The following is a 25135-nucleotide window of genomic DNA, read 5'->3' on the forward strand; positions in this document are numbered from 1 at the left end:
GGGCACGAGCGTTTGTTACACCCTTTATATTGTGATTTCAACAGAATATGTTATATCGTATTGATAATAATTGAATAATGTGTTAACTTGTATAGCGCAAGCTACATGACATAATGATCGCGTGCGCTTTACAAAAAATATAAAACAAATATGAATATATTCGGCGGTAAAATACGACATAAACTAAAATCGCTTAAAATTACAGATATGATGAGAATAAAGTACTATTTAAAATGTACAGACACTAGGGAAACACTAGTTTAAGACAACGAGTTGCACGCTTTGTAGGCGAACTGGTAAAGGTGACATACCGACATCTACCGACAGATTAATAGACGAGTCATCCTACAACCCTACATCACACTAAGCCACAACTATCAGGACTCTAACACGACGAGCGCAACTAGTATCCAACACGACAGACAGCTTATCCAATGAGAACAAATACCTTGACCGTGTTTTTTTCAAAGAACAACTATAACGACGACTTCATTCGACGAAACACTCACCGACCTACTGCTACTACTGAAAGAAACGACGCCGCAACTCCTACAACTACTGCGACCATACTGTACATAAAAGGCATGTCTGAGAACATCTTGCGCATCCTACAACTCCTCAATATCCGTGTCGCCCACGATCATGACCACACTGCGACAGTTACAAACGTTAAAGAGACGAACCGAGGAACAGGCAGGGAGCGATTTACAAGATCAATTGCTCCGACTGCCACCCCTACTACGTCAGAGCGACTGGCAGAAACCTCGTAACAAGACTGACTGAACACAAACGGGTGACGAGGAAAGGTAATGTCAACAATCACATTGCTGAACATCATCGAATTACGAATCACACTTTTGACTGGAAGTCTACGCAATGCCTAACTCACAGCAACAACTACTTTCAACGACTGATCTGGAAAGCCGGTTTACTAACTTAGAACAGCCTGGTGTCAAGTACTACTGGCACCATACAAACGAATCATTCACGACATTAACATTACAAACTAACTGAATAAAATGACCTAACTTTACCAGCATATCGAAACTGACCAATCACGACCGAGTTACGCCACTTGAGTCTTACAACCAATAACATTACGGTAAAACTGACAAATCATTCACACGAACTGGACTAAGAACATTCGACTAATTAACAACTATTCACCGAAGTGGAGGTGGTTAGTGGTGGATATTTACCGAGCCGCTTCGCGGCTCGGTAAATATCCACCACTAACCACCTCCACTTCGGTGAATAGTTGTTTTAGTACACGCTAAAACAGTGAGATAATATACACCACCACAAAATGGATTTGAGTGATTTTTACGCTTGTCACGGATGCAAACCGGGACGCCATTTTTTCCCGAGTTGCTCGGAGGTAAATAGCAAAGGATATTCGGAGTTTGACTAGCCAATCAGAGCGCGCCTTCAACGCTATCCACTGTTTTAGTATATACTAACAACAACTGACTCCGATGATGACTTCCTCACAGGTTGGCGAAACGTCAATCACCGCCACCGAACAACAGTTCTTCTCAGGACTACACTCACTCGGATGATCGCCCCACACTTTGACAAACTTGTTTTACTGCCGGGGTCGGACTCGCAAAGGTGCCTTCGGCTTGTGTTATATAAGCTTTCCTCTTGATCTCCCAACATCGCGCGTGGCTTTATCACACTATAGAACACAGAAACAGTGCGTTCAATTGCTTTTATGACAAAACTAGGCCGGGCTCTATAACCTGATAAAGCATCCGCTCGGAAACTGGATTGACCTATCAGACGATGCGTAGAGTCTTTTGTGTTATTAATCGTGATGGACCCCTCGATGTAATTATTCTGACGTGCATGATCATATATGTATTATGTATTCTGATTGAGGTCTCCACAAATAATACACTAGAGGCCAAAGAAATTCATGTCAATAAATGACGTTGCTTGGATCATTGATGTCGACAGCACTCCTTGTATAAATAGAACTAGATAGATTAAGTGGCTTTTTCTTGGGATGAACCGAGAGGTTGGTCATTAATCGAGATGGCCGGAGCAACAAAGGTAAAAGTTCAATTTCACACAATGTTGCGACACTATTGGATACGTTATGTTTAGTTTAATTGTTTTCTTTTTGCTATGTACTAAATATCTTACGTTGATGACTTAGGAGCCATGGCTTATCGCGGCGATCTTATCGCCTGCGAAGTTAATTTTGAAAGTAACCTCGAGGGCAAAATCTCTGTGATGTTCTCCTTGAACGGGAGAGAAATAGGGCGGTGTTGGATGAAGTGTACCTCAAAACTGATTCCTTTCATCTCATTGGGGTCTAAAGGCATTACAGTGCTCACAAAGGTATGTTCGAAAGGGAGAGGGGGGAGTGATGGGCTAAAAGTTTAAGCTGTAAATGGTTTGGCTTCGTTGGTGATCTGCTAATATGTCACTCCTAGGCATGCTCGGCATATTTTTCCCCCGGCCAAAATTAGAGCATGTGGGCGAGGGAGCTCTCTTTCCGCTTTCTGTGGTAGCTCTCAGATTCTGGAATCAATTTCCATCATCCGAAGGAAAAACTTTGTCGTTTCAAGTGTTGAAAAGACCACTATAATTTCGTTCCAGTCTATGTTACTTTTTAAATGTTTGGGAACACTTACGAAACTCTTGACTCAGTCTGATGATGACTTCCGCTCAGGTTGTCGAAACGTCAGTCACCGCCACCGACAACAGTTCTTCTCAGGACTACACTCACTTGGACGATCGCACTACACTTTCACATTTACAAAACGATTCGCCCTGTTCAACAAAATATATTAAGCTATGCTTGTCTGTGCCCTGATCGACGGATACGGTATGACCAGGCAAAGAGCGCGTGGATCTCACTTCATTTTATTGATATATAATTTACGCACAAACGAGATCATAGCCAACAACTATGATGATCATCAATATCTTGGTTTTTTTCCTTAAATTTTATAAATTTTCCTTACATTTTTAAAACTGCGCTGACACGTACGATTTCCGCACGTTTTAGATGTGCCATCGTGACAGAGACCGTTTCAGTAGAGTAACAATTGAAGGCCTTCAGGAGCAACTTGACGAACAAAAGAGGATCTTGTTAGAACTGAGAAATTTAGCACTGACTTTGAAGGAAAAAGGAGAGTCGTCTGACTGTGTAATGAATTAAGTCCTCAAGTGATAAGATAAATGCACGCGCTTTAATGGAACATGGAGTTGATTAGTTTAAGCCATGCAGCTCTAATTTCATTATTCCCTGCTTGTCACTACTCATTAATTTGAATGGCGGGAGGAAAATAAAGAAGATTGTAATCATCTCAGTAATTGTACGAAAACGCTTTATCAGCCTAGGTGCAATGGATCTAGATAATTTTACCTCGGCATTTTTTTTATACATTTCAAATTGTTCTTGCAAACTATATCCTTCTATAACTGTAACGAAGTATATATCTGTAGCTATGTATTTATAGCTCTGACGAAGGGCTAACGCTAGAAGCGTCGGCTTAGAAATAAACTCTATAGGGTGGCCAATTTACAGTATCAACTCAGTTGATATAACCAAATTTCATATAGCTGTGTTATATCTTGTTAAACTAAAAATGTAATTTACTTTTAAAGAATATAGAAGGATGGTATGGAAACCACGCATTATGGTTTATAAGTTACTTAGCTTTATATAACTCTCCGACTTTAAATGTCTGGTCAACTATTCTCTTGTTCAGTTACTATACAGGTCTTGCAAATTATTTGGGAGAATGTAGGGTTAAATCAAGATATCACTTTTCTTATGACTAAATGTATTCTCTTTTTTCTGGAGATCACGTTGATATTGTAGAAAGAAAAGTATTAATGCTATTCTAGTTGCATTCAATCGCTTTCGTTCGTTTGGGTGTCAATATTTTAGATGAAACAGATCGCATTCAGATCAGTTTGCGTAAATTACAAATACTTTGCGCACTAACCATATACTCTTAAGGCTGATCCAGAATTCATACTACTTTCTCATTTTATGTAATCATTCAAACAATACGTGCAGTGTAAAGTCAATAGTGTTGATAAGCGATAGTTTACAGTTGGTTTTATACACATTATGTGCTACAATCAAACTCCCTTAAAGTGTGCTCACTCGGGAAATTTCTGAATAAAGAAAGGCCAAGTGAGAGTTATTTATCTCGATTGTTGGACAAGCTCATGATATATCCTTAACATATATCTCAAGTAGTAATAGGGGGTACTAAGGGATACAGCCAATCAAATAAGAGGATTACATAATGCTCGCATCTGATTGGTTGTGTCCCATCTTTCTATATTCCTCAGATAGGCGGCCATCTTTGAGCGTTTTCATAAAGTGTGCGACTTCTTCTTACAATAATGATCGGTTACAAATTAAAGAACTGTCAACTTCTTAGTGTTTAGATGGAAATTGAGTGTTGTAAACCTCTGTAGAATTGTTTACAATCAGTCTTCACCAGCGGCAACATGGAGTTTATTTCGTCAAATATTGAAATTTCAACGCCTCAACTCACATCACCATGCACTCAAACTAAGGGGTTAAACTAATTTGAAGGGCGCTGAATACCTTTAGAAATGTGTCATCGTCGTTTCCTCCCTATATTTTTCGAGGGGAAGACTTAACTTGTCAAGACCAAATAAGCCCCCTAATATTGACTGCATGGAATCACGTGACATACCCAGAAGTCGTGAGACCACATGACGCTTGTTGAACTATCGTAAACTGACAGAAAGAAAGAAACAAGTTAACATTCCCAAAAAACCATCTGTGATAATTACTTGGACGTGCAGTAACTTAATTGGAAATGGTAGCATGCAGAGAGCCAATTATTATCTATATTTGAGCTTAATGTCCTTAATCTGTTAGGCTAACCTCGTACTTCCTCAGTCTAATTTGACTCCTTAGTTGGCAAATAAAAAATGTAAATGTCCTCACATTTAAAGCATCGAAAGAGTTTTTTAACCTCTCTCAGCACTATCAACAAAAAAGGAATACCTCAAGAGTTTTATTGATGAAATATGGTGATTTGTGACCAAACTTCATAAAGGTACTTTTCACTCTCAACCTGTTGCCACCTGACATTAGCATGCATATGCCGTAGTGTTTTCTATGCATCTTCTCTGGTAAAGACAGGAGATTATGCTCAAAAATCAGGATATTCTTAACTTGATGATGATTTCTCTCTTTCACGACTTTGTTGTTTGATTTGGGGATAGGGTAAGGGGAAATAGGTGCTACACTCTTTACGGATAAAATGAACGATTCGATTGAGACCTGGAGCCTTTTGTATTTCTTTTTTTATTCCAAGCTTTCGCCGATCTATGGAATTGTCAGTATAACAAAGTTTGGAAATTTCGATGGCGCGAAGACGGTGAAAACGAGTTGTCGATCGTCTTCTTTCCAGTCTTTTTCGACCTCCATTCTTTAATTTATGAAAACTCATCTTGTCCCTGGTCTTCTTCACCGCTCGCAGGCCAACGATCTCCGTCCAGAGGGCCTAGTATATTTAAAACGGCGGCCAGGAAGCTGTCAAGCAAAAATGATTTGGTCACGTAACACTTTAACTCCTGTGCGATGAAAAACTTTTAATATGTCTTTATATGTGTATATCTGCTATCGCACGGTTGGTAGTTGACTAGTTTAGGAAACAATTTCTTTCCGGTTGCAATATTTATACTCCCGACTGCGCTCCCACAATTTCCTAAAAGAAAAATCAGTCTCCAATTGTCCGGCGATCACTAGATCACATGGACTGATGCTGAAGCACTAAAAATCTTTGGTATTTTCCAGTGTTTGAGATTATTGACAATGACTGAGAAAAAAAATAACTCGAAGTAAAAGCGTAATGATCTCTGAGCGAATAAGAATTTTTTTGATAAATGAATTTTTTAGCAATGCAATCATCGTCGGGATTTTTTTCCCTCTTATTATCATTCAGACAGAATGCACTTCATCTGTTACGTCGTTCTGTTTCTCATGGTCACTCGATTTGATCATTGTGCAGTCATTTTGGTGTATATACAAAACGATTCTTCACACATTTAGGCCGGAAAGGCAAATGTACGCCCAGAAGGTTGATTGCCCTCTCTAAGGAAACCGAGAGGCCCCTGGTAACGAGGTCTAGGATATTGGAGAGAAGATTAGGATCATCTCAGTCGAACGATCTACTTGATATGGTGACAGAATATGGTTAAGGGAAACAACACCATCCTTTGGCGTGACCGTCTGAGAGAAAACAGCGTCGCTTGGCTTTAAAATCTTGTATACTATTTTATGGTTCTTTCCTTCGAACATAATGGGAAGGGTGACAGAGGCCGCTAAACAAAAAAATCGCGAAAGTTGATGTAAACTCACACACCGAAGTACTCAGAAATATCTGGAAGACGTGGACAAAGGCTTGCAAGCAATTAGTTAAGGTATTTCTTGAGGCTGTTTGGTTTTACACAATTTTCTTTTCCTTTTTTAGTAGAACTTGAAAGGAGTTTTTTCAGTTTATTTTATTTTTAAGCATTGTAAGCGTTATGTATTCCGAATACAAGTAAACCAGACCAAGATGGCGGTACAACTGATTTATTAATCCACAAAACAACAAACCACGTGTGCAATACCAAATATGGAAAACAGCTTTAACATGAACAGGGAACCCAAAAAATAAGGAAAATCTAACGGTAAGGAACCCGTTTAAGCTCAACGCATGAAATTAAAATATTTTGTAGCCATGAGCTTAATTGCTTTTAGATGGTTCTATCTATATATACTATAGACTGAGTAGATATCTGTAACTGCAGTATACTATTTACTGAAGAAAGCATTCAAGACTGGTGAATCTAGCATAAACAGGCAGTGTTAATGGTTCTATCCTCCGAAGACAACAGAGTAGATAACGGTAGGTAGTGAGTGTAGACACTGCAGTTAACTGTTTGTGTTTAAGATATACAATAGATAGCTGTATATATAGACAGTGTTGATAGCAGTATCAAATATAGACATGCAGTGGAGATACTGATATACATGTATCTATTTGGGGCAGTGTGCATGGCTGTATCTTCTGAAGTCAGACAGAGTGTAGGCAATTGCCAGTGGTTTGCTGGGGGGAGGGGGGCTTGCCCAGGGCATGTTCAAGCTTTGAATTGATCTATGTGCTCACTTGGTTATTTGATAAATAATATTACTATTATAACATTTCAAACGTGGTACTTGCATTAAATGAAGTGTTGACCATATTTATTCCATGGGTAAATGAGTCTGCTCATCATACAGCAATCTTTTCAGCAATTTGTTTTCTGATTTCCCAATGTAAGTAATATTTTGGTTTGCTAGTTAATGCAATAAGCTTATGTTGTACTTGTACTTTTAAAGACAATAAATTTTCTCTGTAATGTTGGTGAAAATAACATTATGCAATTTGAGATTAGTTTTCTTTGTTCCAACGTCTGATGAAGTCAAACAGAGAGTGCCCAACCCTTGATTAATTTGCAAGGCTTCATAATATTTGACAACATTCAACAACTCAAGGTCTAAAATTCTTGCATTTATGGTGTAAAAGCTTTCTACCTAAAGTCTTTGATGTGTTCCAATATGCTGGTAACATACATGGCTGCAACACTAGATATGGAGCTAAACAGAATCTCTACAAGCCCTAAGTGTGAAGTATTGTGGGAAAGCAATTTCTTTCGTGGCAATCAACATTTGGAATGACCTTCCAGTTTCCTTAAAAACTTAAGGATATTAATGCATTTCTGAAGCAAGTCAAATGTTATCATCTGTGAGCAACCTTCCCCTACAATGTACGGTTAGTTCTGTTTAACTAACTTTTCCCTCATTGTAAATTTATATATTTTTTCTTTACTTAATTCCCTGATGTCACCTGGAACTTAAAATGCATTGGGTCAGGTAAGAAATCTTCGGTTGACTTGGCTTTCTGGTTCACAATTTAACATTACAATTACATTATTGGTAATTAATTTTAATCAATCTATGATTTTGTAAAATCAAAGGAGTGTTATTTTTTAATTTACATGTATTTGTGTTGATTGAATAAAACATTGTTACAGCTTTTTGATACCAAAACTGAAAACAAAAGGAAAGATTGATGCATGTTTACCTTTCCACCCAAGTCAGCTCAGTTAATATCCCCACTATTTACCATGATCCACTTTAAAAAATAATCGTTTGTTAATTTGTGGAAGTAAATAGAAAAGGTTGAATGATTGGAATGAAATATAATTTACATATTATTAATAATTGACAACAAAAGCTGTTAATATGTACACTTTATGTCATATAATTACAGATGATATGCAGAAAGGAATGTCAAGTGGATCAAAGTCAAAGTCCCCAGTGCCAGCATCCAAAGCCATTTTCCAGGAACAGAAATAATTAATTAATTGAATGAACTTAATTTATCTTTTAATTTTGATGTCACTTGTGATGCACATGTGGTCATCAACAGTTCTGACATAATTCTAAGACTTTTGGGCGAAATTGTTTCATTCAAATTTTATTTTCTGGGTAACAACCTTAAGGTACACATGTATTGTTTCTCTTAGCAATTTCTTTTCCTGGTTAAAAATTCCAAATGATCCAAGGACAGAATTTTGTAAAAAAAAGCCCTGGTGTTGCATGGATTGATTGACTAATTGTTAGACTTGTCAACAGATTGATTGACTGGGATACTACTGATTGACCAACTTGTCGACTGATAATCAAACTAACAGATTGTATCCTGAATAAGTGACTAACCACGTGGTTGACTTACTGAATCATTATGGAACAAGGAAGCAAATCAGTGAATGGCTGATTGATAGATTTCAGGTGATCATTGCAATACATTTCTCACTGGCAACATGTCTTTCTTTTCTTACAGATAAGGTGTCATCATTGAGATGAAGCACTGAACCAAAATCTAAATACATATTAGTTTTCTTCCCCAATGCCTGTTTAAATTTACAATCCATTATTGGTTGATGAACAAGGTAAACAAAAGTGATATAAACCAAGTTCTAGTCTCCTCAACTCTCTTCAGATTTGTAGTTTGTTATGCCATTGATTCTTTCCTCTGTCAATTAGAAGTAATATTGAGTCATGGAGATCTTGCCTTGACCAAGCTCGGAGTTTTTTCAACGCTTTCGCCAATTGCTGCGCAGCAAGAGAAGCCGGAGTGAGCAGCAACATAATCGGGGGGGGGGGGGGGAACTAATTCTCGAATTCGTCACCTTTAAAACCAGAGAGCACTGCGCCAAGTTTATTAGTTATTGGTACTGAATTTCGCGGGGACTTAATTCGCGTTTTTCGGGATCGTAAATAAAACAAATCGTGAAAACGAAGACCTGCGAAGTAAAGTCCTCGCAGATTCAAACACGCGAAGCCGTGTAGAAAACTCAAATCACCGTGACTGAAAAAACAGCAACACATAGATGATATGTATCGACAAATACACAGGTTATTTAACTGGTCATACTGGTAGGTTCTGTTTTGTATTTTCTGTCGTGAAAGGAAGTTAATTTGTAATTTAAAGATTTCGCACGTGGAGTAAAGAATGTAGCTGTCGTCTTCATTTTGATCACCAGATTGGTTTAAAATTCTCCAGATTATCTTTCGTGCAGTCTAAAGTTAAGACATTTTGATAAATAAACTGATGTTGGGAACGTTTGAATCGCAAAATTTAATTTCCTATTTCCATATTAACCAAAAATAAAATCCCGCAAACTTCTGTGTTGCTAAAATCGCGAAATTGAATACCTGCGCAACTAAGTAGGAATGAGGCTTTTTTTAATTTACGTGTACAATTTGTTTTGACTCGCCCTTAATTGTCTCAACATGGTTTGACTTCTTCTTAGATCTGTGAAGAAAATGACCTAAAGGGAAACAACATGCTTTCAGTTAGCGAAAGTGCGAGTTACCGAGGCTTAAGTAATAGATGGTCAATAAAGGCTTGACGGAAATCCAAGGAATTCTGATTCCGGCAAGCTGGCGAGAGGTTCGAGTCAGTGAGAAGTCTTGATCTGTAGTTGACTGGTTACCATAAATTTCCCCTTCCTCATATCATAGCCTTCAAGTCTCAGTTGAGAGGATGAACCAAGAGAAATACCAAAGAGGTACTCGTGAGCCTAAGTTTGACTTGGTTATCTCTAATAACGTCTGATGTACCCTGCTTATAAACTGCTGTTTATTAATTATAAGCCCCCCACCTATAAGCTCCCCACTCATCCCCACCCCCCCGAACTAACATTCCAGACATTCCGATACAAAGACACAAGCTAAAACCCAAAAAACAAACACACAAAGACTATACCTCCGAAAAGATAAATGAGAACCCTTTGAAAACGAACTCTAACACAAACTAATAGCCACGTGAAACTATAGCTCTTTCTACCTTTAAAAACCGTCTATTTACTAATTTCTTTAACAAATTTATCGCTAATTTTGACACATCTAGAATTCAAACATGGAAAACAGTCTGCCGACATTGTCGCTCAATTAATAGAAATAACTATCGTTGATTATTGTTTTTGTTTACATATGTTTTAGTATAGTATATACTTATGGGGGCTGACCACGCTGGGACTTCGAATCTGTACGTCAGTCCCTCATTTAGTACCTTTTTTTTTTTTTACTCTTTTTATCATTATTCTTTGTCACTAAATGGAAGTAACTATAAATAAATAAGTAAATAAATAAGTGGGAAAAACGTGTAGCGTTCTAACCTAACGTGAACAGGTTTGCGTAAACGAGTGATGAAGAAACTAGACTAAGTGTAAAAACTTGGCGAGACTACTAAAAAGCTAGCTATCCACATGAGCACACAAAGAAAACAAGGGAATAGATGAATTGTGGGTTGTGTGTGCTTTTAAAGGCAGAAAATGGAGCACGTTATTGGTGAGAACATGGCAACGAGAAAAATACGAATAAATTAGTGGAATGAAAAGCGTTCGTTGATCCCTGTGGGACTTAGACTGCCGGTTTGAAAGATGAGCTTTTGTTCAAGAGTTTTACGGCTTTCCGTGCTACCTAAGTGTAAGGAAAGACCGCAGATTGCCATATGTTGTTTAGAATGATTAGGTAAATTAAAGTGTCTAGCGACTGGTTTCGATGGGTCCTTGTCATTCTTTCCACGTCGCGAAGGTGTTCTCGGAATCGGTCACCTAGTCTTCTGCCTGTTTCGCCGATGTATATCTTTTTGCAATAAGTGCAAGTTATGCAATAGGTTATATTGGCAGAGGTGCACGTGAAGTGATCGGTGATCTTAATGGATCGTTTGGGTCCCGATATTTTATCAATGTTGTGAATGAAAGGACACGTTTTGCATCGTGCACGAGTGCATTTAAAAGTGCCTAGTTGGTCATCAGTCTGAAAAGAACTTCTGACCAAAAAATTGCCTATGTTTTTGTCGCGTTTGAATGAAATGAGCGGAGGCTGCGAAAAGATAGTGCTTGTCTCTGGATCGTTTTGAAATACTTTAAATTTTTTAAGAATGATGGATTTCACTGAGTGGTTGTGAGGGTGAAACGTGAGAGTGAATGGAATGCGGTCGGAATCTTCCTTTTGTGACGTTTGTAGTGCTGAATGTCGATCAATAAGTTGGGCGCTGTGGTAGCCCGCTTGAATGACAGAAACAGGGTAACCACGTTTATCGAAAAACTGGCACATTGACTCTGATTTGTGGTGGAAATCAGTCATCACTACGTAAACGGCGAAGTCTTAGAAACTGAGAAAAAGGAATGGAATTCTTAACGTGAGATGGATGCGAAGACGAATATAACAAGTAATTATGCGAGTCTGTAGGTTTGTAATACACACTAGTGCATAAACCGTTGCCTTCAATTGAAACTTTGATGTCTAAAAAGGATAAAGACTTGTCAGAAATTTACCAGGTATATCTCAGAGCCGGGTGAAAAGAATTGACTGCGGTTATGAATTGAGTCAGCTCCTCTCTGGTAGAGGAGGTAGCGCCAATACAGTCGTCGATGTAGCGACCGTAGAGTTAAGGTTCGGAGGCGTTGTATTGGCTGAAAAATTGGCGTTCGACAGAATCTACAAAACGATTGGCAAAGCTAGGTCCCATTTTGGTGCCCATGGCGACACCATTGGTTTGTTTGAAGCAGTTTTCCCCGAATGAAAAACAATTGAGTGTGAGCACTAGTTCGGCCAAGCGAAGTAGTGTTTCAGATTTAGGTTCCTTAACAGTACGTTGATCAAAAAAATGTTTAAGGGCCAGAAGGCCTTCGCCATTGGGAATGAAAGTGTAAAGAGACGTAATATCCATGGTGAAAAGAAGTTTGTTTTGGCCAAGGAAATTAAAGTCGCGAAAAATTTGAAGAGCTGATCAGCGCTCAGAAGCTTTTCAGTTTCATTCAGTGTTAGACAAGGATGTTGAGCGTGTCATTAAAGGCTTTTCTTCAAACAAAGCACCTGGCTACGACAGAGTGCCCGCGCGTGTACTCAAGGATTGTCTACCTGTAATTCTTCCGTCAATCACTAGTATTATGGACTACTCCTTTCACACTGGAACGTTTGCAAGGGCATGGAAAATCGCAGAGATTACTCCTATTTTGTAAATGACATGTTGTGTGTTCCTACTCACTGCAAATCGGCCTGTTACGTCGATGATGCTAAACTATACCTGTCCTTTCCCTCATCCGACATGTCCACCGCAATTCATAATCTAAATTTGGACCTGGAACAAGTCTCCACATGGTGTTGCCAAAACTCTTTATTGATAAATCCTGATAAGAATAAAGTTTTAATTATCGGTTTGTCTCAACTTCTTAATATACTGCCCACGGCATCTCTTCGGATGCTTGGAAAAGAAATTACACTCTCTACTGTTGCTAAAGATTTTGGCATTCATATTGACCAATCACTAACTTACAATGAACACATTACTAAAACAGCCCTTAATTGCCTACATAAAATTATACAAATCAATAGAATAAAACACTTGTTAGATAGGAAAACAATACTTCTCCTTATGAATTCCTTCGTTTAGAGTAAGTTATATTATTGCTCAACTGTTTGGTCTAATACTAGTAAACGTAACATCAACAAACTTCAGTTAGTACAGAATTTTGCTGCCCGTGTTCTTCGTCTTAAAAAATTCGATCACATTTCACAAGCTATCAAATCGCTAAATTGGCTGTCTGTTAGTGACAGAATTTACTTGAACGATGCAGTGATGATGTACAAATGTATTAATAAACTTGTGCCCGACTACCTAATCGAGAAATTTACTACGCGTTCACAAATTCACACAAGGAACATTAGACAACGCGATCAACTGAACGTTCCAAGGCGCTGCCTAACCACTGGTTAACGGTCCTTCGCCTACCGCGGTGCAAAGCTCTGGTATGATCTAAGAGACGATGTTAAATTTTCAGAATCGACCAAACGTTTTAGGAACAAAATTGTTAACCTACTTTTCTCTGGTCAATCTATGAATTTTGTAATTAGTATATGATCCATTGTATTTCACTTATTTTTACAGTCAAACAAAGTGAAGCGTACCCCTCAAGATTACATTAATGAATTGATCATTTGGATATTGAACCCGCCAGTCGTTTGAAGAATGCAATAATGAATTGATTATTTGATTATTGAACCCGCTAGCCGTTTCACAAATGCAATAATGGATTGATTACTTGAATATTGAACCCGATAGCCGTATCCGTTTTGAAAAGGTGCGGAGCATTGTTCAAATCAGAAGTCCATTTCTGATTACACCAATAAGATTGTTCTATTCAACGAGGAATCCTGAAAATCAACAAACTGCACTGTAAAAACACTGCGAAAACAGTCGATCGGAAATATTTACGAAATAAAAAAGTCTTGCGATTGCTTCGCCCGTAAACTATTTTCTTCGACCATGAATGCACACAAGAATTTCTACAAGTTATTCAAGATGTAAATAGGCGAAAAAAGCTCCCGATAACATTCCATTTACAACATTTACAAGAAGTTCTGTACAACACTCGCCCGAACTCACCTTTCCCGCCATGTCTGACGCCATGAAATGGTTCCGTTTCATCATCACGTGTTCGTATAATCCAATCAGAAATGGACTTCTGATTTGAGTAATGATCCGCACCTTTTCAAAACAAATACGGCTATCGGGTTCAATATTCAAATAACCAACCCATTATTACATTCTTGAAACGGTTAGGGGATTCCATGTTCAAATATTCAATTCGTTATTGCGCTCCTGAAACGATTAATGGGTTTAATATTCAAATAATCAAATCATTAATGTAATCCTGAGGGGTACGCTTCACTTAGTTTGACTGTAATGTTATTTATTATATTAGTTATTTGGTAATTTATTTATTTTAGCTATTTAGTGGTCTTGTGACTAAAAAATCCTTTTTAGAGAGTTACAATAAAGTATGTGTGTATGTATGTATGTATGTATGTATGTATGTATGTATGTATGTATGTAAGAGCGTGTTGGGTGTCTTTAATATATGATGGTAAAGTTTTGACGATGGGAGCCATAATTTTGTGTAGATAGCTGGAGATAAGTTCGGTAGGGCAACTGCAACGCTTGCAGTTGCCCCACCGAACTTATCTCCAGCTATCTACACAAAATTATGGCTCCCATCGTCAAAACTTTACCATCATATATTAAAGACACCCAACACGCTCTTCAAATTTTTCGCGACTTTAATTTCCTTGGCCAAAACAAACTTCTTTTCACCAAGGATATTACGTCTCTTTACACTTTCATTCCTAATGGTGAAGGCCTTCTGGCCCTTAAAGATTTTTTTGATCGACGTACTGTTAAGGAACCTAAATCTGAAAAACTATTACGCTTAGCCGAACTAGTGCTCACACTCCGATTGTTTTTCATTCGGGGACAATTTCTGCAAACAAACCAGCGGTGTCGCCATGGGCACCAAAATGGGACCTAGCTATGCCAATCTTTTTGTAGGTTTTGTCGAACACCAATTTTTCAGCCAATAAAACGGCTCCAAACCTGAACTCTACGGTCGCTACATCGACGACTGTATTGGCGCTACCTCCTCTACCAGAGAGGAGCTGACTCAATTCATAACCGCAGTCAATTCTTTTCACTCGGCTCTGAAATATACCTGGGAAATTTCTGACAAGTCTTTATCCTTTTGAGACATCAAAGTCTCAATTGAACGCAACGGTTTATGCAGTAGTGTGTATTACAAACCTACAGACTCGCATAATTACTTGTTATATTCGTCTTCGCATCCATCTCTCGTTAAGAATTCCATTCCTTTTTCTCAGTTTCTAAGACTTTGCCGTTTATGTAGGGATGACTCTGATTTCCACCACAAATCAGAGTCAATGTGCCAGTTTTTCGATAAACGTGGTTACCCTGTTTCTGTCGTTCAAGCGGGCTACCACCGCGCCCAACTTATTGATCGACATTCAGCACTACAAACGTCACAAAAGGAAGATTCCGACCGCATTCCATTCACTCTCACGTTTCACCCTCACAACCACTCAGTGAAATCCATTATCCTTAAAAACTTTAAAGTACTTCAAAATGATCCAGAGACAAGCACTATCTTTTCGCAGCCTCCGCTCATTTCATTCAAACGCGACAAAAACATAGGCAATTTTTTGGTCAGAAGTTCTTTTCAGACTGATGACCAACCAGACACTTTTAAATGAACTCGTGCACGATGCAAAACGTGTCCTTTCATTCACAACACTGATAAAATATCGGGACCCAAACGATCCATTAAGATCACCGATCACTTCACGTGCACCTCTGCCAATATAACCTATTGCATAACTTGCACTTATTGCAAAAAGATATACATCGGCGAAACAGGCAGAAGACTAGTTGACCGATTCCGAGAACACCTTCGCGACGTGGAAAGAATGACAAGGACCCATCGAAACCAGTCGCTAGACACTTTGATTTACCTAATAATTCTAAACAACATATGGCAATCTGCGGTCTTTTCTTACACTTAGGTAGCACAGAAAGCCGTAGAACTCTTGAACAAAAGCTCATCTTTCAAACCGGCACTCTCAATCCCACAGGGATCAACGAACGCTTTTCATTCCACTAATTTATTCGTGTTTTTCTCGTTGCCATGTTCCCACCAATAACGTGCTCCATTTTCTGCCTTTAAAAGCACACACAACCCACAATTCCTCTATTCGCTCCGACGAAGGGCTAACGCTCGAAACGTCAACTTTTGTAATCGTTACGGTGGCCAATTTACTATTCAAACTTTGTTGATATATCCAAATTATCTCGTTACCCCCACCGACGCAGCCCCAAACAGTTTCTTTAGAAACTATCAGCCTTTATTCACTTGCATATAACAGCCCCGCTTAAAAGAGTTCAGTCAACGAACTTCAAGATAAGATGGAATTAACGCTCTTCCGATAAACAGGACTTATCGTTAGCCCAAAGCAAGACAACTCACGAAAGTGCGGTTCTGGGTAGAACCCTAAATGATCGCGTCCCTAACAGACAAACAATAACGTCAATATTGTGGTTTAACACGAATCAAACTAAAGCGAATTAATGTTCGGTGACAAAGGCGTAGCAGCCGTTACAATGTCTTTGCATTTTTATCATGTTTGCTCGGGTTTAGATTGACCTTGGCGCTGAGAACATTGTCATGTTGTAAGAGAATGATTTTCACCCTGGGAGTGTTGTTATTGAGCGAGTTGATAGAAGACATCACTTGTAAGGGTCAAGTGTCTCTGCAGATAACTTCCTCTTGAACTGTCTCAACTACTTTGAGAACTGAGAAGATAGCAATAACACTGTTACAGCAATTAGTCCACTGAGATTATATATTATTGTGGCCTTATCGATTCACGCCATTAGAGATATCTGACAGATAATTGCTACGTCACAGTTAAACCATTCCTAAATATAAACAGACAAACATATGAACAAAGAAGAGGGTCCCCCTATACCCCTCTGTAAAAGTCAGTCACGTAAAAATATTTGGCCTTTTCAAACATCATGAATAATATCCAAAACTCTTTCACGCGCACGCGAAATTCAATCTTACCTTTCTATTCATGACCAGTATTACGCGGCAAACGGTGATGTAATGTGTCCTCTTAGAAGTTCAAGAACCAGTAGTGGTCTGTTCTGCGACTTCAAAGGTGATAGGTCAATACCGAATTTTTGTTTGCGTGCTTCGTGTGTACGTCACGTTATTTTCAGATAAGAATCCATTTCAAAGTCCATTTCAGCCAACAGTCCGAAAAGAGTGCTTGGCGGGTTGCGGAGGAGGATAATGACCGACCCTGGGAGCAGTGAGAAGTAAGTCGGTATTGATTGTGCAAATTTTGTTTGAATCATTCAGACGAATAGAGCTTTCGGGCGAACAATACTACGATTCCGAAACCCGATACTAATTATGGCTGGAAAATGAAAACGAAATTTTCAAACGTTGGTGGGCCTTCGCCACTTTCGGACCTTTCTTTGGTTTGGTGAATATTACTTTTCAGTCTTGATATGTTCCTGGAGAATTTTGCGACAGAAGATTTTGTTCTAAATCTGACAACTTTCACAATTTCATTATAACGCCACGGAAGTTTCTGTCCGTGAAGTTGAGTAAACAACGATTGAAGCACGCGTATAGCTGGGTCGCCTATACGAGGGGTTTCTGACTTTTTTCGCTTCAAATAACAAATTTTGTATTTCTTTGAATAGAGCTTTTGTTTCAAACTGTTTGCAAGTTCTGTTCGCACGCGGTGATTTGGTTTACTCGGCCTATATGCACAGTAATTTTGAAATCTGATCTCCAAGTATGCTCTGCTCACAAAATACAGCGCGCAATAACTTATGTATGTCGATAAGTTATTTCTTGTAACGTCCATTTACTGCATTTTTTAGTTATTATTCACTTCTAAAAGCTATCTTTATGCCGTTATATGTTGTAATCATTCGGCTGAAGAATTCTCAGCTAAAGATGAGACTCGTTGGAAGAAATAAACGAAAAGTTGCAACAACAAGTAGTCTTCCTTTGTGCGCTTACTAGTTTCCGTAAAAAAATAGACTTTGAGCTGGTTAGCCATGTAAGAGGAAAAACATTGTTGAGATTGTTTTCTTTTCAAGCTAATTCTTACGACAGAAGTCCCGGTTTCAGTTCTAAACCGTTTTTCCTTTTGGTTTCTGTTTGATAGAGTTGATTCTTACGACATGTTTGACAGATTGGTTCCGGCTCCCCTAATGTCGTGTTTTGTTAATCGTTCTTTTTATCACGTTCTCTTGAGTGGCTTTAAAATTAAATTATTTGGCGATATAAATATAACATACCGATGACACTGTTTTCATATCTTTAACAAAAGCAGTGATGGCTGTCTTAACTTGAACCATTTAACTCCCGGAAGTGATCAACATGTTAGTTCTCCCTATAATTTCTATTCAATATGTAGCAAAATCGTTAGGAGAATACGCAATCTTATCAGCTAGAGGTTAACTGGATCTAACACCACATTCTTGTAACTGATTTCCAAGAAACTGAAGTGTGTAGCAACTAGAGGGGAGAATTAACAATCAGATTTCAATGATAACTTTTTAAAGTCTGCGGTGCGAGTATACTGAGAACAACAGCTGATTGGTTAGTGATTCTTTAGTGAAATTTAGTGTGTGAAAACATGAACTGATGACATTTTTGAGTCAAAACGATAAAAAACTAAGCCAAGAAAGCGTAACCTCTGAGCTGTACTCTCCAAGTAGCCTGAGTATCAGGCTTTGCTTAGAAGGGGAGAGGAGAGGGGAAGGGAGGGAGACTTCTTCCACTGCCAACCCCCAGCCCCCCTCCGGACGGGCTGATACTCAAGCTACTATTCAAGAGCAACACAATTTTTTAACAATACAGCAAGCGAATCGGATCGATCTTGATGATTTCTTAATTTTGAAAATGAGGTGCCGTTAATTGCTGACTTCCTGTACTTGATTTGAAATATGATTTTTTACCTTTTGATCCTTGGTAGAGAATTAACATACAAAGGCGTGACTATTTACGAGAGCTGCTATGGTTTGAGAGAAAGTGAAAACATCAGTACAAACTAACAGATGGTGAGCTAGTCGAGGATCACTAAGCTACCGTTAGGTGTGATTTCATGTTGATTCAAGCACCTGTGAGTCGACAAATCTATAAAGCTTAGTGTTTGAATGGTGTATCGAGCGTAAAATTCTTTTGAGAATTGGAGGAATCAATTTGAACTATATTTTGAACTATCTTCACTTCTGCGTCACGCCAAAAGCGAAAAGTTCTTAACTCAACCGAACATATCAATATTTCTAAGAAAGTAATAGCGCAGCTCAGAATCTATCCAAGCCACCGCTATAGAAGGTTGAAATTGTGGTGACAATTCACGAGAGCCTAGCACAAAATTATTCGTTTTCTTAAAAGCAAGAATTCCACGATAATAATTGTAACGACAAAATAGGTGAACTTTTGATATTTCTCTGATCTACAGGAAATAAGAATAGGATTTCGGTGATTCGCTTTCATTAAATTGCGGATCTCTTTCACCATCGTCCTTTCGTTCAATTCAGTTAATCTTAGCTCGATATCAGAAATCTCTATTCCTCTTCCCTGCTAAAGTCCATCTCTTAACATCCCTGGATGGCATTTGGGGACATTCTGCTGACGTTTCATCATGTTAGCTTGAATACTTGATTAATGATTCATTTCCATGCGTTTAATTGTGTTTAAGATCTGAAGCGGTGGAGGAAGTGGAGCTGTCACTTATTTCCGACGATCCTGTAGTAGCAGCAAACTCCTATCGCCCGAGGGACGAAGAGTCCGAGCTTGCGAAGCAACCAGATAATCCTGTTGAACTAATGTCTTCATTTCCACGTGACAAACTTCTTTGCATGATGTCATGTTGCCCGCGAGAAGAAAAGGTTGAGCTGCTGAATGAATACCAGGGAACGTCGGAAAAGGAAGGATCGGTTTTTCCCAAGGAGGGCTCACTATTACCCGAGCCAGCTGTCGAGGCTTGCATAGCTAGCGCTGATGTGGACGTGGTCGAGGGGGAACTTCCTATTTGTTTTGGTAAGTAAGATCACAGAAAGTATGATGAGTGAGCTTCATGATGACATGTCTTAAATTCATAATTGATTTGTCTTTTAAAGAAGTTTGTTATTATAGTTTGGTTTCTCTCGAAGGTGTGAGAAAATGCCTAACCATTACTTATGGTTTGGTTTGGTGGCGAGAAAAATTTCTCGAGAAGTTCACTTCGATTTCCATTGTTAATTTTAAAGCCTTTGGCAACATCCTGCATTGAGGATCAATGTTACGCATGGTTTTTGTGGTCAGTGTACGCATTTTGGCAATGTGTTGGATTTGGCCGGGATCAAGAAAAGCCTTGTAAACGGCTTTTCTTTTGCTCAAAGTTCTTACCACATTTTGACGTCATTATGATCAATAGCTTACTGAAAAGACCTGCAAATCGGATCTAATTATTGAATGTAATATTTATTATATCAATGGGGATGTTACAAAGGCAATTCTCTGTTTTCTAGAGTTAGCATACACTTTGAATTACGAAGATCTGTAAGATACCAATACTTCATGCATTGCAGGATATTCGCTATCAGAGAAATAACTATTTATGGGCTAACTTTGAGAACACTCTGCGACAAACCGAAACTTTCTGGCAAAAATTTAGGATGAGATCTTTACCGTTCTTTCGATTTGACTTGACCAGATAGCGTGGCGCAATTCCTTTTTTCATTTTGAAATAGATATGTAAAAGGAAAACTTGCCTAACAATATTTTATTGTCGATTTTGATTTGATCATGATTAACAAATGGTAAACACCACAGCGTACACTATTGAGGTATGGATGCACGTGGGAGGTTGCGAAGCACGAAAGAAGCGTGAGAGTCGCGCGAGGCGATAGCCGAGAGCGTCTCTAGCCTCTTGAGTGCCTAGCAAACCTTCCAAGTGCATCCGTAACTGAACAGTGTACACTGAGGCGTTTACCATTTGTTTTATAACAGAACATTGATACATTCTGGCAAAAGAGTTTTCTTTTACCTAATAAATCTTACGTGACCTGGAAAAACAAGCGCGCGCGAAAAACTGTTCTTACTCATATCAGCAACGTACACCCATGGGCAAATGGTGGACGCTGAATTGACCAATCAAAGCGCGTGCTTTACTTTGGTGATGTTATAATACTTTTTGTTGCCCAGTGACCTTGTTTAGTTATTGACTGGTCTAAATTTTTATCCACTATCTATTTGTAGAACCCGAGGACGAACATGCGGGTATTCATGCCTCAAGTCAACAACTTCAAGCTAAAAGTAAGTAAAAGAGAGCATTAAGGAAGATAAGAAACCAAAACAAACTAAGGAATCACAAACAAATAAGGCCAACGTACTTTCAAATTGCTTATCTTTTTGGTTGTGCGTGGTTCTTGAGTTTCTTCCTTCCCCTTGAGGGGCATTGAGAGACTGGCGGAATTCGAAACTTCAACCATAGCTTTTAGTCCTGGTAGTGGATTTGTATGGTCGTTGCCATCATTCTTGATACAATTTAAACTGTGTGTTTGTTTAACTAAAGATGTTTATACTTGTTAATCACTCTCAAGTCAGTCTGGTTGTTTTACAGAAATTGAAAAGGAACTCGATGATATTCTGCGTAAAGGAGATTTCGACGCTATTTATCAAAAAGTGACTCCAAAAACCCTGGCAAGCTGTGAAAGAAATACCTTACTCAAAGCTTTCCAGGTTGGTATTATAACTTTATCTTAATCGATAGTACCGGCATACTCTACTTAGGGCTGTTTCGCCAGATCAACTGACAAAAGTGATGCTTATAAATTAAATATTGTGAGTTGGTTTCACTGCTCCTTATTAGCTCTTCATATTCATACTACTCTCTCAACCATTTAACTTCAAAACTAAAAAAAAAAAAAACTTTTTTACGCTTAGCCAGCAGGACAGGCGCAATTTTGGCGATCTCGTGCAGTATTTTCTTAGCGAAAATAATGGTCGTCATCTTTGATTTTAATGGCAGCGGAAAGCTGGCGAGAGAAATAAATTTGTCTGTTTGTTGTGCGAAAGTCTGTTTGCCCACGAACAGAGTTCCTGATAGGTTAGGTTAAGCTCCAACTGTCAATCACAAGCCAAATGTATCATTTGGACATTTTGCTCTTTCGGGAAAAAGAGAAATATGGCAAACTCTGTTGATGGTGAAATTGCTAGTTTCAATTCTGCTTTCGAGGAACCACTTAGTTTCTTTCGGAATGCGGTATGTCTCGCGCATTAAAATCGGAACAAAAGAAGCAATTTCTAAGCTGGCCGTGTTGCCAACTGGCTTTGGGAAATAATTTCAATATAGCAACAAAGTTGAAATGGTAAATTCGCCACCGTTACGATTATAAAAGCTGACGTTTCGAGCGTTAGCCCTTCGTCGGAGCAAATAGGGGAATTGTGAGTTGTGTGTGCTTTTAAAGGCAGAAAATGGAGCTACGTGATTGGTGGGAACATGGCAACGAGAAAAACACGAATAAATTGGTGGAATGAAAAGCGTTCGTTGATACCTGTGGGACTTAGACTGCCGGTTTGAAAGATGAGCTTTTGGGAAAGCCTGATATTTCGGGTGTTTGTTCGTATGAAAGATATTATGACAGAGAAATCTTCGAGCGTATTTGTCGTTTGTCCGCTTCAAAGTGTTGTTTATGAACAGATGGAAGAAGCATCTTTTATCGGATTATAATTAGCGGCCGCTACCCTCACGGATTGTTGTTTGAAAGATATAGAGTGCGGAAAATATCGTATTTTCGTCAGAAGAGGAGGCTTTGGCGAAGCCATTTCTGTCGTTGGTGGGGAAAAATAGCCACACCGTTTCTCTAGAATATTCGGATATGCATCAAACAAATTATGGCGGGTAAATCTTCAAGTCCATTAGTTTGTTTACTTCAAAGTATCGCTTACAATCAAAGAGAAGAAAACTCATCAAACGGATTAACAGCAGCTACGCTCAAGGATTGTCATTTGGAAAATATAGAGAGCAGGAAATATCAGTTCATACTTGTGACCGCGGAGGAGGTTTTGTTCAAGCCATTTCTTTCTTGGCTGAAAAAAACTGCCTCACTGTTTCACTCATCGGCTCTACGTGTGTTTGTTTTCGTTCGAAGACGGTGCTTCCAGTTTTTTAATTTAACCCATTTTGATTGGTGATCTGCTGATTTCCAGAAATGCAGTGACGCGCAACTAATCAGTGGGTGTTTTGCATTTCAAGAGCCTCCGGGCTGGCATGGCGTCTTTTTGCCATTCCCCGCCCCCTTCCATCATCGTCGTTTCTGTCTTCAAATAAAACATGGCCGGTTGAATGAATGATCGCGAGCATCTTAGTGCTAACTCGTTCTAATAAGACGCCTGCACTGCAGGCTGTTTTACTCTCATTGTACTGAATTATTTTTTTAATCAAACTTGAATTATCATTGGCTTTTAGAGAGCCGTTTGATTACCGTAATAACTACATTTCCTTTCTCCATTAGGTCAACAAGGTACTCCGAGATTTAGCAGATGATGGAAACTCGGAGAAAGGTGATATAGAAAAGCTGGAAAAATCTATGAATGAGTTCACATCAACCTTGATGGATCCTCTTAAAGCCGACGCCGATACCAGAAATACCTTTCAAAGTTGTTTTGACTATGTGATAGACAAGGCTATTGATACGAATCAGAAGAAGGTACTACACGAATGATAAAAAGTTTCCAGTCAATACTTTATACCATCCCTCACCCCTAAATTTAATTCTAGCGGGAAGGCTGTTTCCCATCTAGGGACCTCGGACCCCTTTCCAGCGCGCGATATAAGTACGGGAAAAAGACAGACAACACTGTGTTACCGAAAACTTCCACCGAAGGAGCGTTGTGTGATATTACAGCGAGGAAGGAATGCCCCAGTTTCTTTAAAATTTATGGGCGCAGTATTATACCATTCCGATAAAACAGAATGCCAATTCAACGTCATTCCACAGTATTTACAGAGTAGCAGAGGAACTCTGTTAAAAGCAACTTATTTTTCTCGTGAAACTTTGGTATCAGACTTACATGAGTCAAAATGAAGAAAGGAACAATAGTGCTTCACGTACTTTGTCAGGAAACTGAAAATGTTCTAAAGGTTATTACAACATTGAAAATCCTTCGTCAAATCGAGACAAAAAAAAGATCAAGAGAGAGTTTTGGACTGCTACGTTGCTTGATGTTACCGATGGTTTTATCTCTAAATGACAAGACGCAGAACGTAAAGATCAGCACTCTTTACAAACCTGCATGCCACGGGTAATCCGACCTGAAAAATTTTCCAACTTGAACTGTGTTGGTTACTTCTAGGAAATCTTTCACCTTTGCTTCAGCATTGCTAACTTTCTTGCATGTACATTCAACAAATAGATTTTATGTTGCCCTGCGTCTGTTCTAATATATCACAAGTGATGTTAAAATGCCGATGCATCTGCGTCGCCAGAATAAAAATAATAATAAATCAAAATTTTGTTAAATGGTGACGTCATCTTTAAGGCTCTCCTCTGATGGGTCACAAGTAGATACCAACTGAATCCAAATTCAATTTATTGCATAAAGATATATATCGACGAATTTTTCCGCAGTTCATCTCTCATCCAGTGGTGTATAACTTGGTCAAATCCAGATGGTATCGCACCTTTTTCTCAGCAAGAAGAGAGTCATGGCTGAAACCTAGACGCTGGGGATACTTTTTACTCAACCTTTGGACTGTGTTCGACATCGTCTTTTTCCCCTTCCTCTTTGCCATTTTCTTTGTTATGCATTTGATAAAACAGGTCTTGAGGAAAAGGAGAGGTTCGTGAAATCGTTTGTGAGCGTTCATTTAGATAGTTGACATCGAATAAACATATCTTATTAGACGTTTTTGTTGTGCAGTATCGCTGAGTATTTTTACGAGTTGTGCCGTATTTCGACAAGCCCGCAGGGCGAGTCAAAATACAAAGAACGATTAAAAATACTCAGCGATACTACACAACAAAACGTCTAATAAGTTATTTATTATCCCTACGCCAAATTGTTATTTCAGTGCGAGCGAAATTCGCGGATATTTATTTACGGGTAGTGCATGACAGAAGTATGCGAAGCGGAACGGAATTGGCGCGTTGTCGTGTTG

General features: G+C 38.8%; 2 protein-coding genes across 4 annotated transcripts in view; both read left to right on the forward strand.

Moving 5' to 3' along the window:
• LOC111329138 (uncharacterized) overlaps positions 1-9667 on the forward strand; it is a 43135-nt gene extending 33468 nt beyond the window's left edge. For 2 of the 3 annotated variants that reach the window (XM_088743386.1, XM_022933749.2), the window contains exons 20-21: positions 2162-2346; positions 3020-9667. In XM_088743386.1, coding sequence (XP_088599512.1) covers positions 2162-2346; positions 3020-3172 — 338 coding nt within the window. In that variant the 3' untranslated portion in view covers positions 3173-9667. The remainder of the gene's footprint in view (positions 1-2161; positions 2347-3019) is intronic. The other variant, XR_015994725.1, reaches the window with a different exon arrangement.
• A 7438-nt stretch (positions 9668-17105) lies between these two features.
• LOC111329137 (uncharacterized) overlaps positions 17106-25135 on the forward strand; it is a 31719-nt gene continuing 23689 nt past the window's right edge. The window contains exons 1-6 of the mRNA XM_022933746.2: positions 17106-17282; positions 19691-20031; positions 21232-21288; positions 21596-21714; positions 23490-23684; positions 24606-24816. Coding sequence (XP_022789481.2) covers positions 17257-17282; positions 19691-20031; positions 21232-21288; positions 21596-21714; positions 23490-23684; positions 24606-24816 — 949 coding nt within the window. The 5' untranslated portion in view covers positions 17106-17256. The remainder of the gene's footprint in view (positions 17283-19690; positions 20032-21231; positions 21289-21595; positions 21715-23489; positions 23685-24605; positions 24817-25135) is intronic.

The sequence above is a fragment of the Stylophora pistillata genome, chromosome 1 (genome assembly GCF_964205215.1).
Source record: "Stylophora pistillata chromosome 1, jaStyPist1.2, whole genome shotgun sequence".
Classification (NCBI taxonomy): Eukaryota; Metazoa; Cnidaria; class Anthozoa; order Scleractinia; family Pocilloporidae; genus Stylophora; species Stylophora pistillata.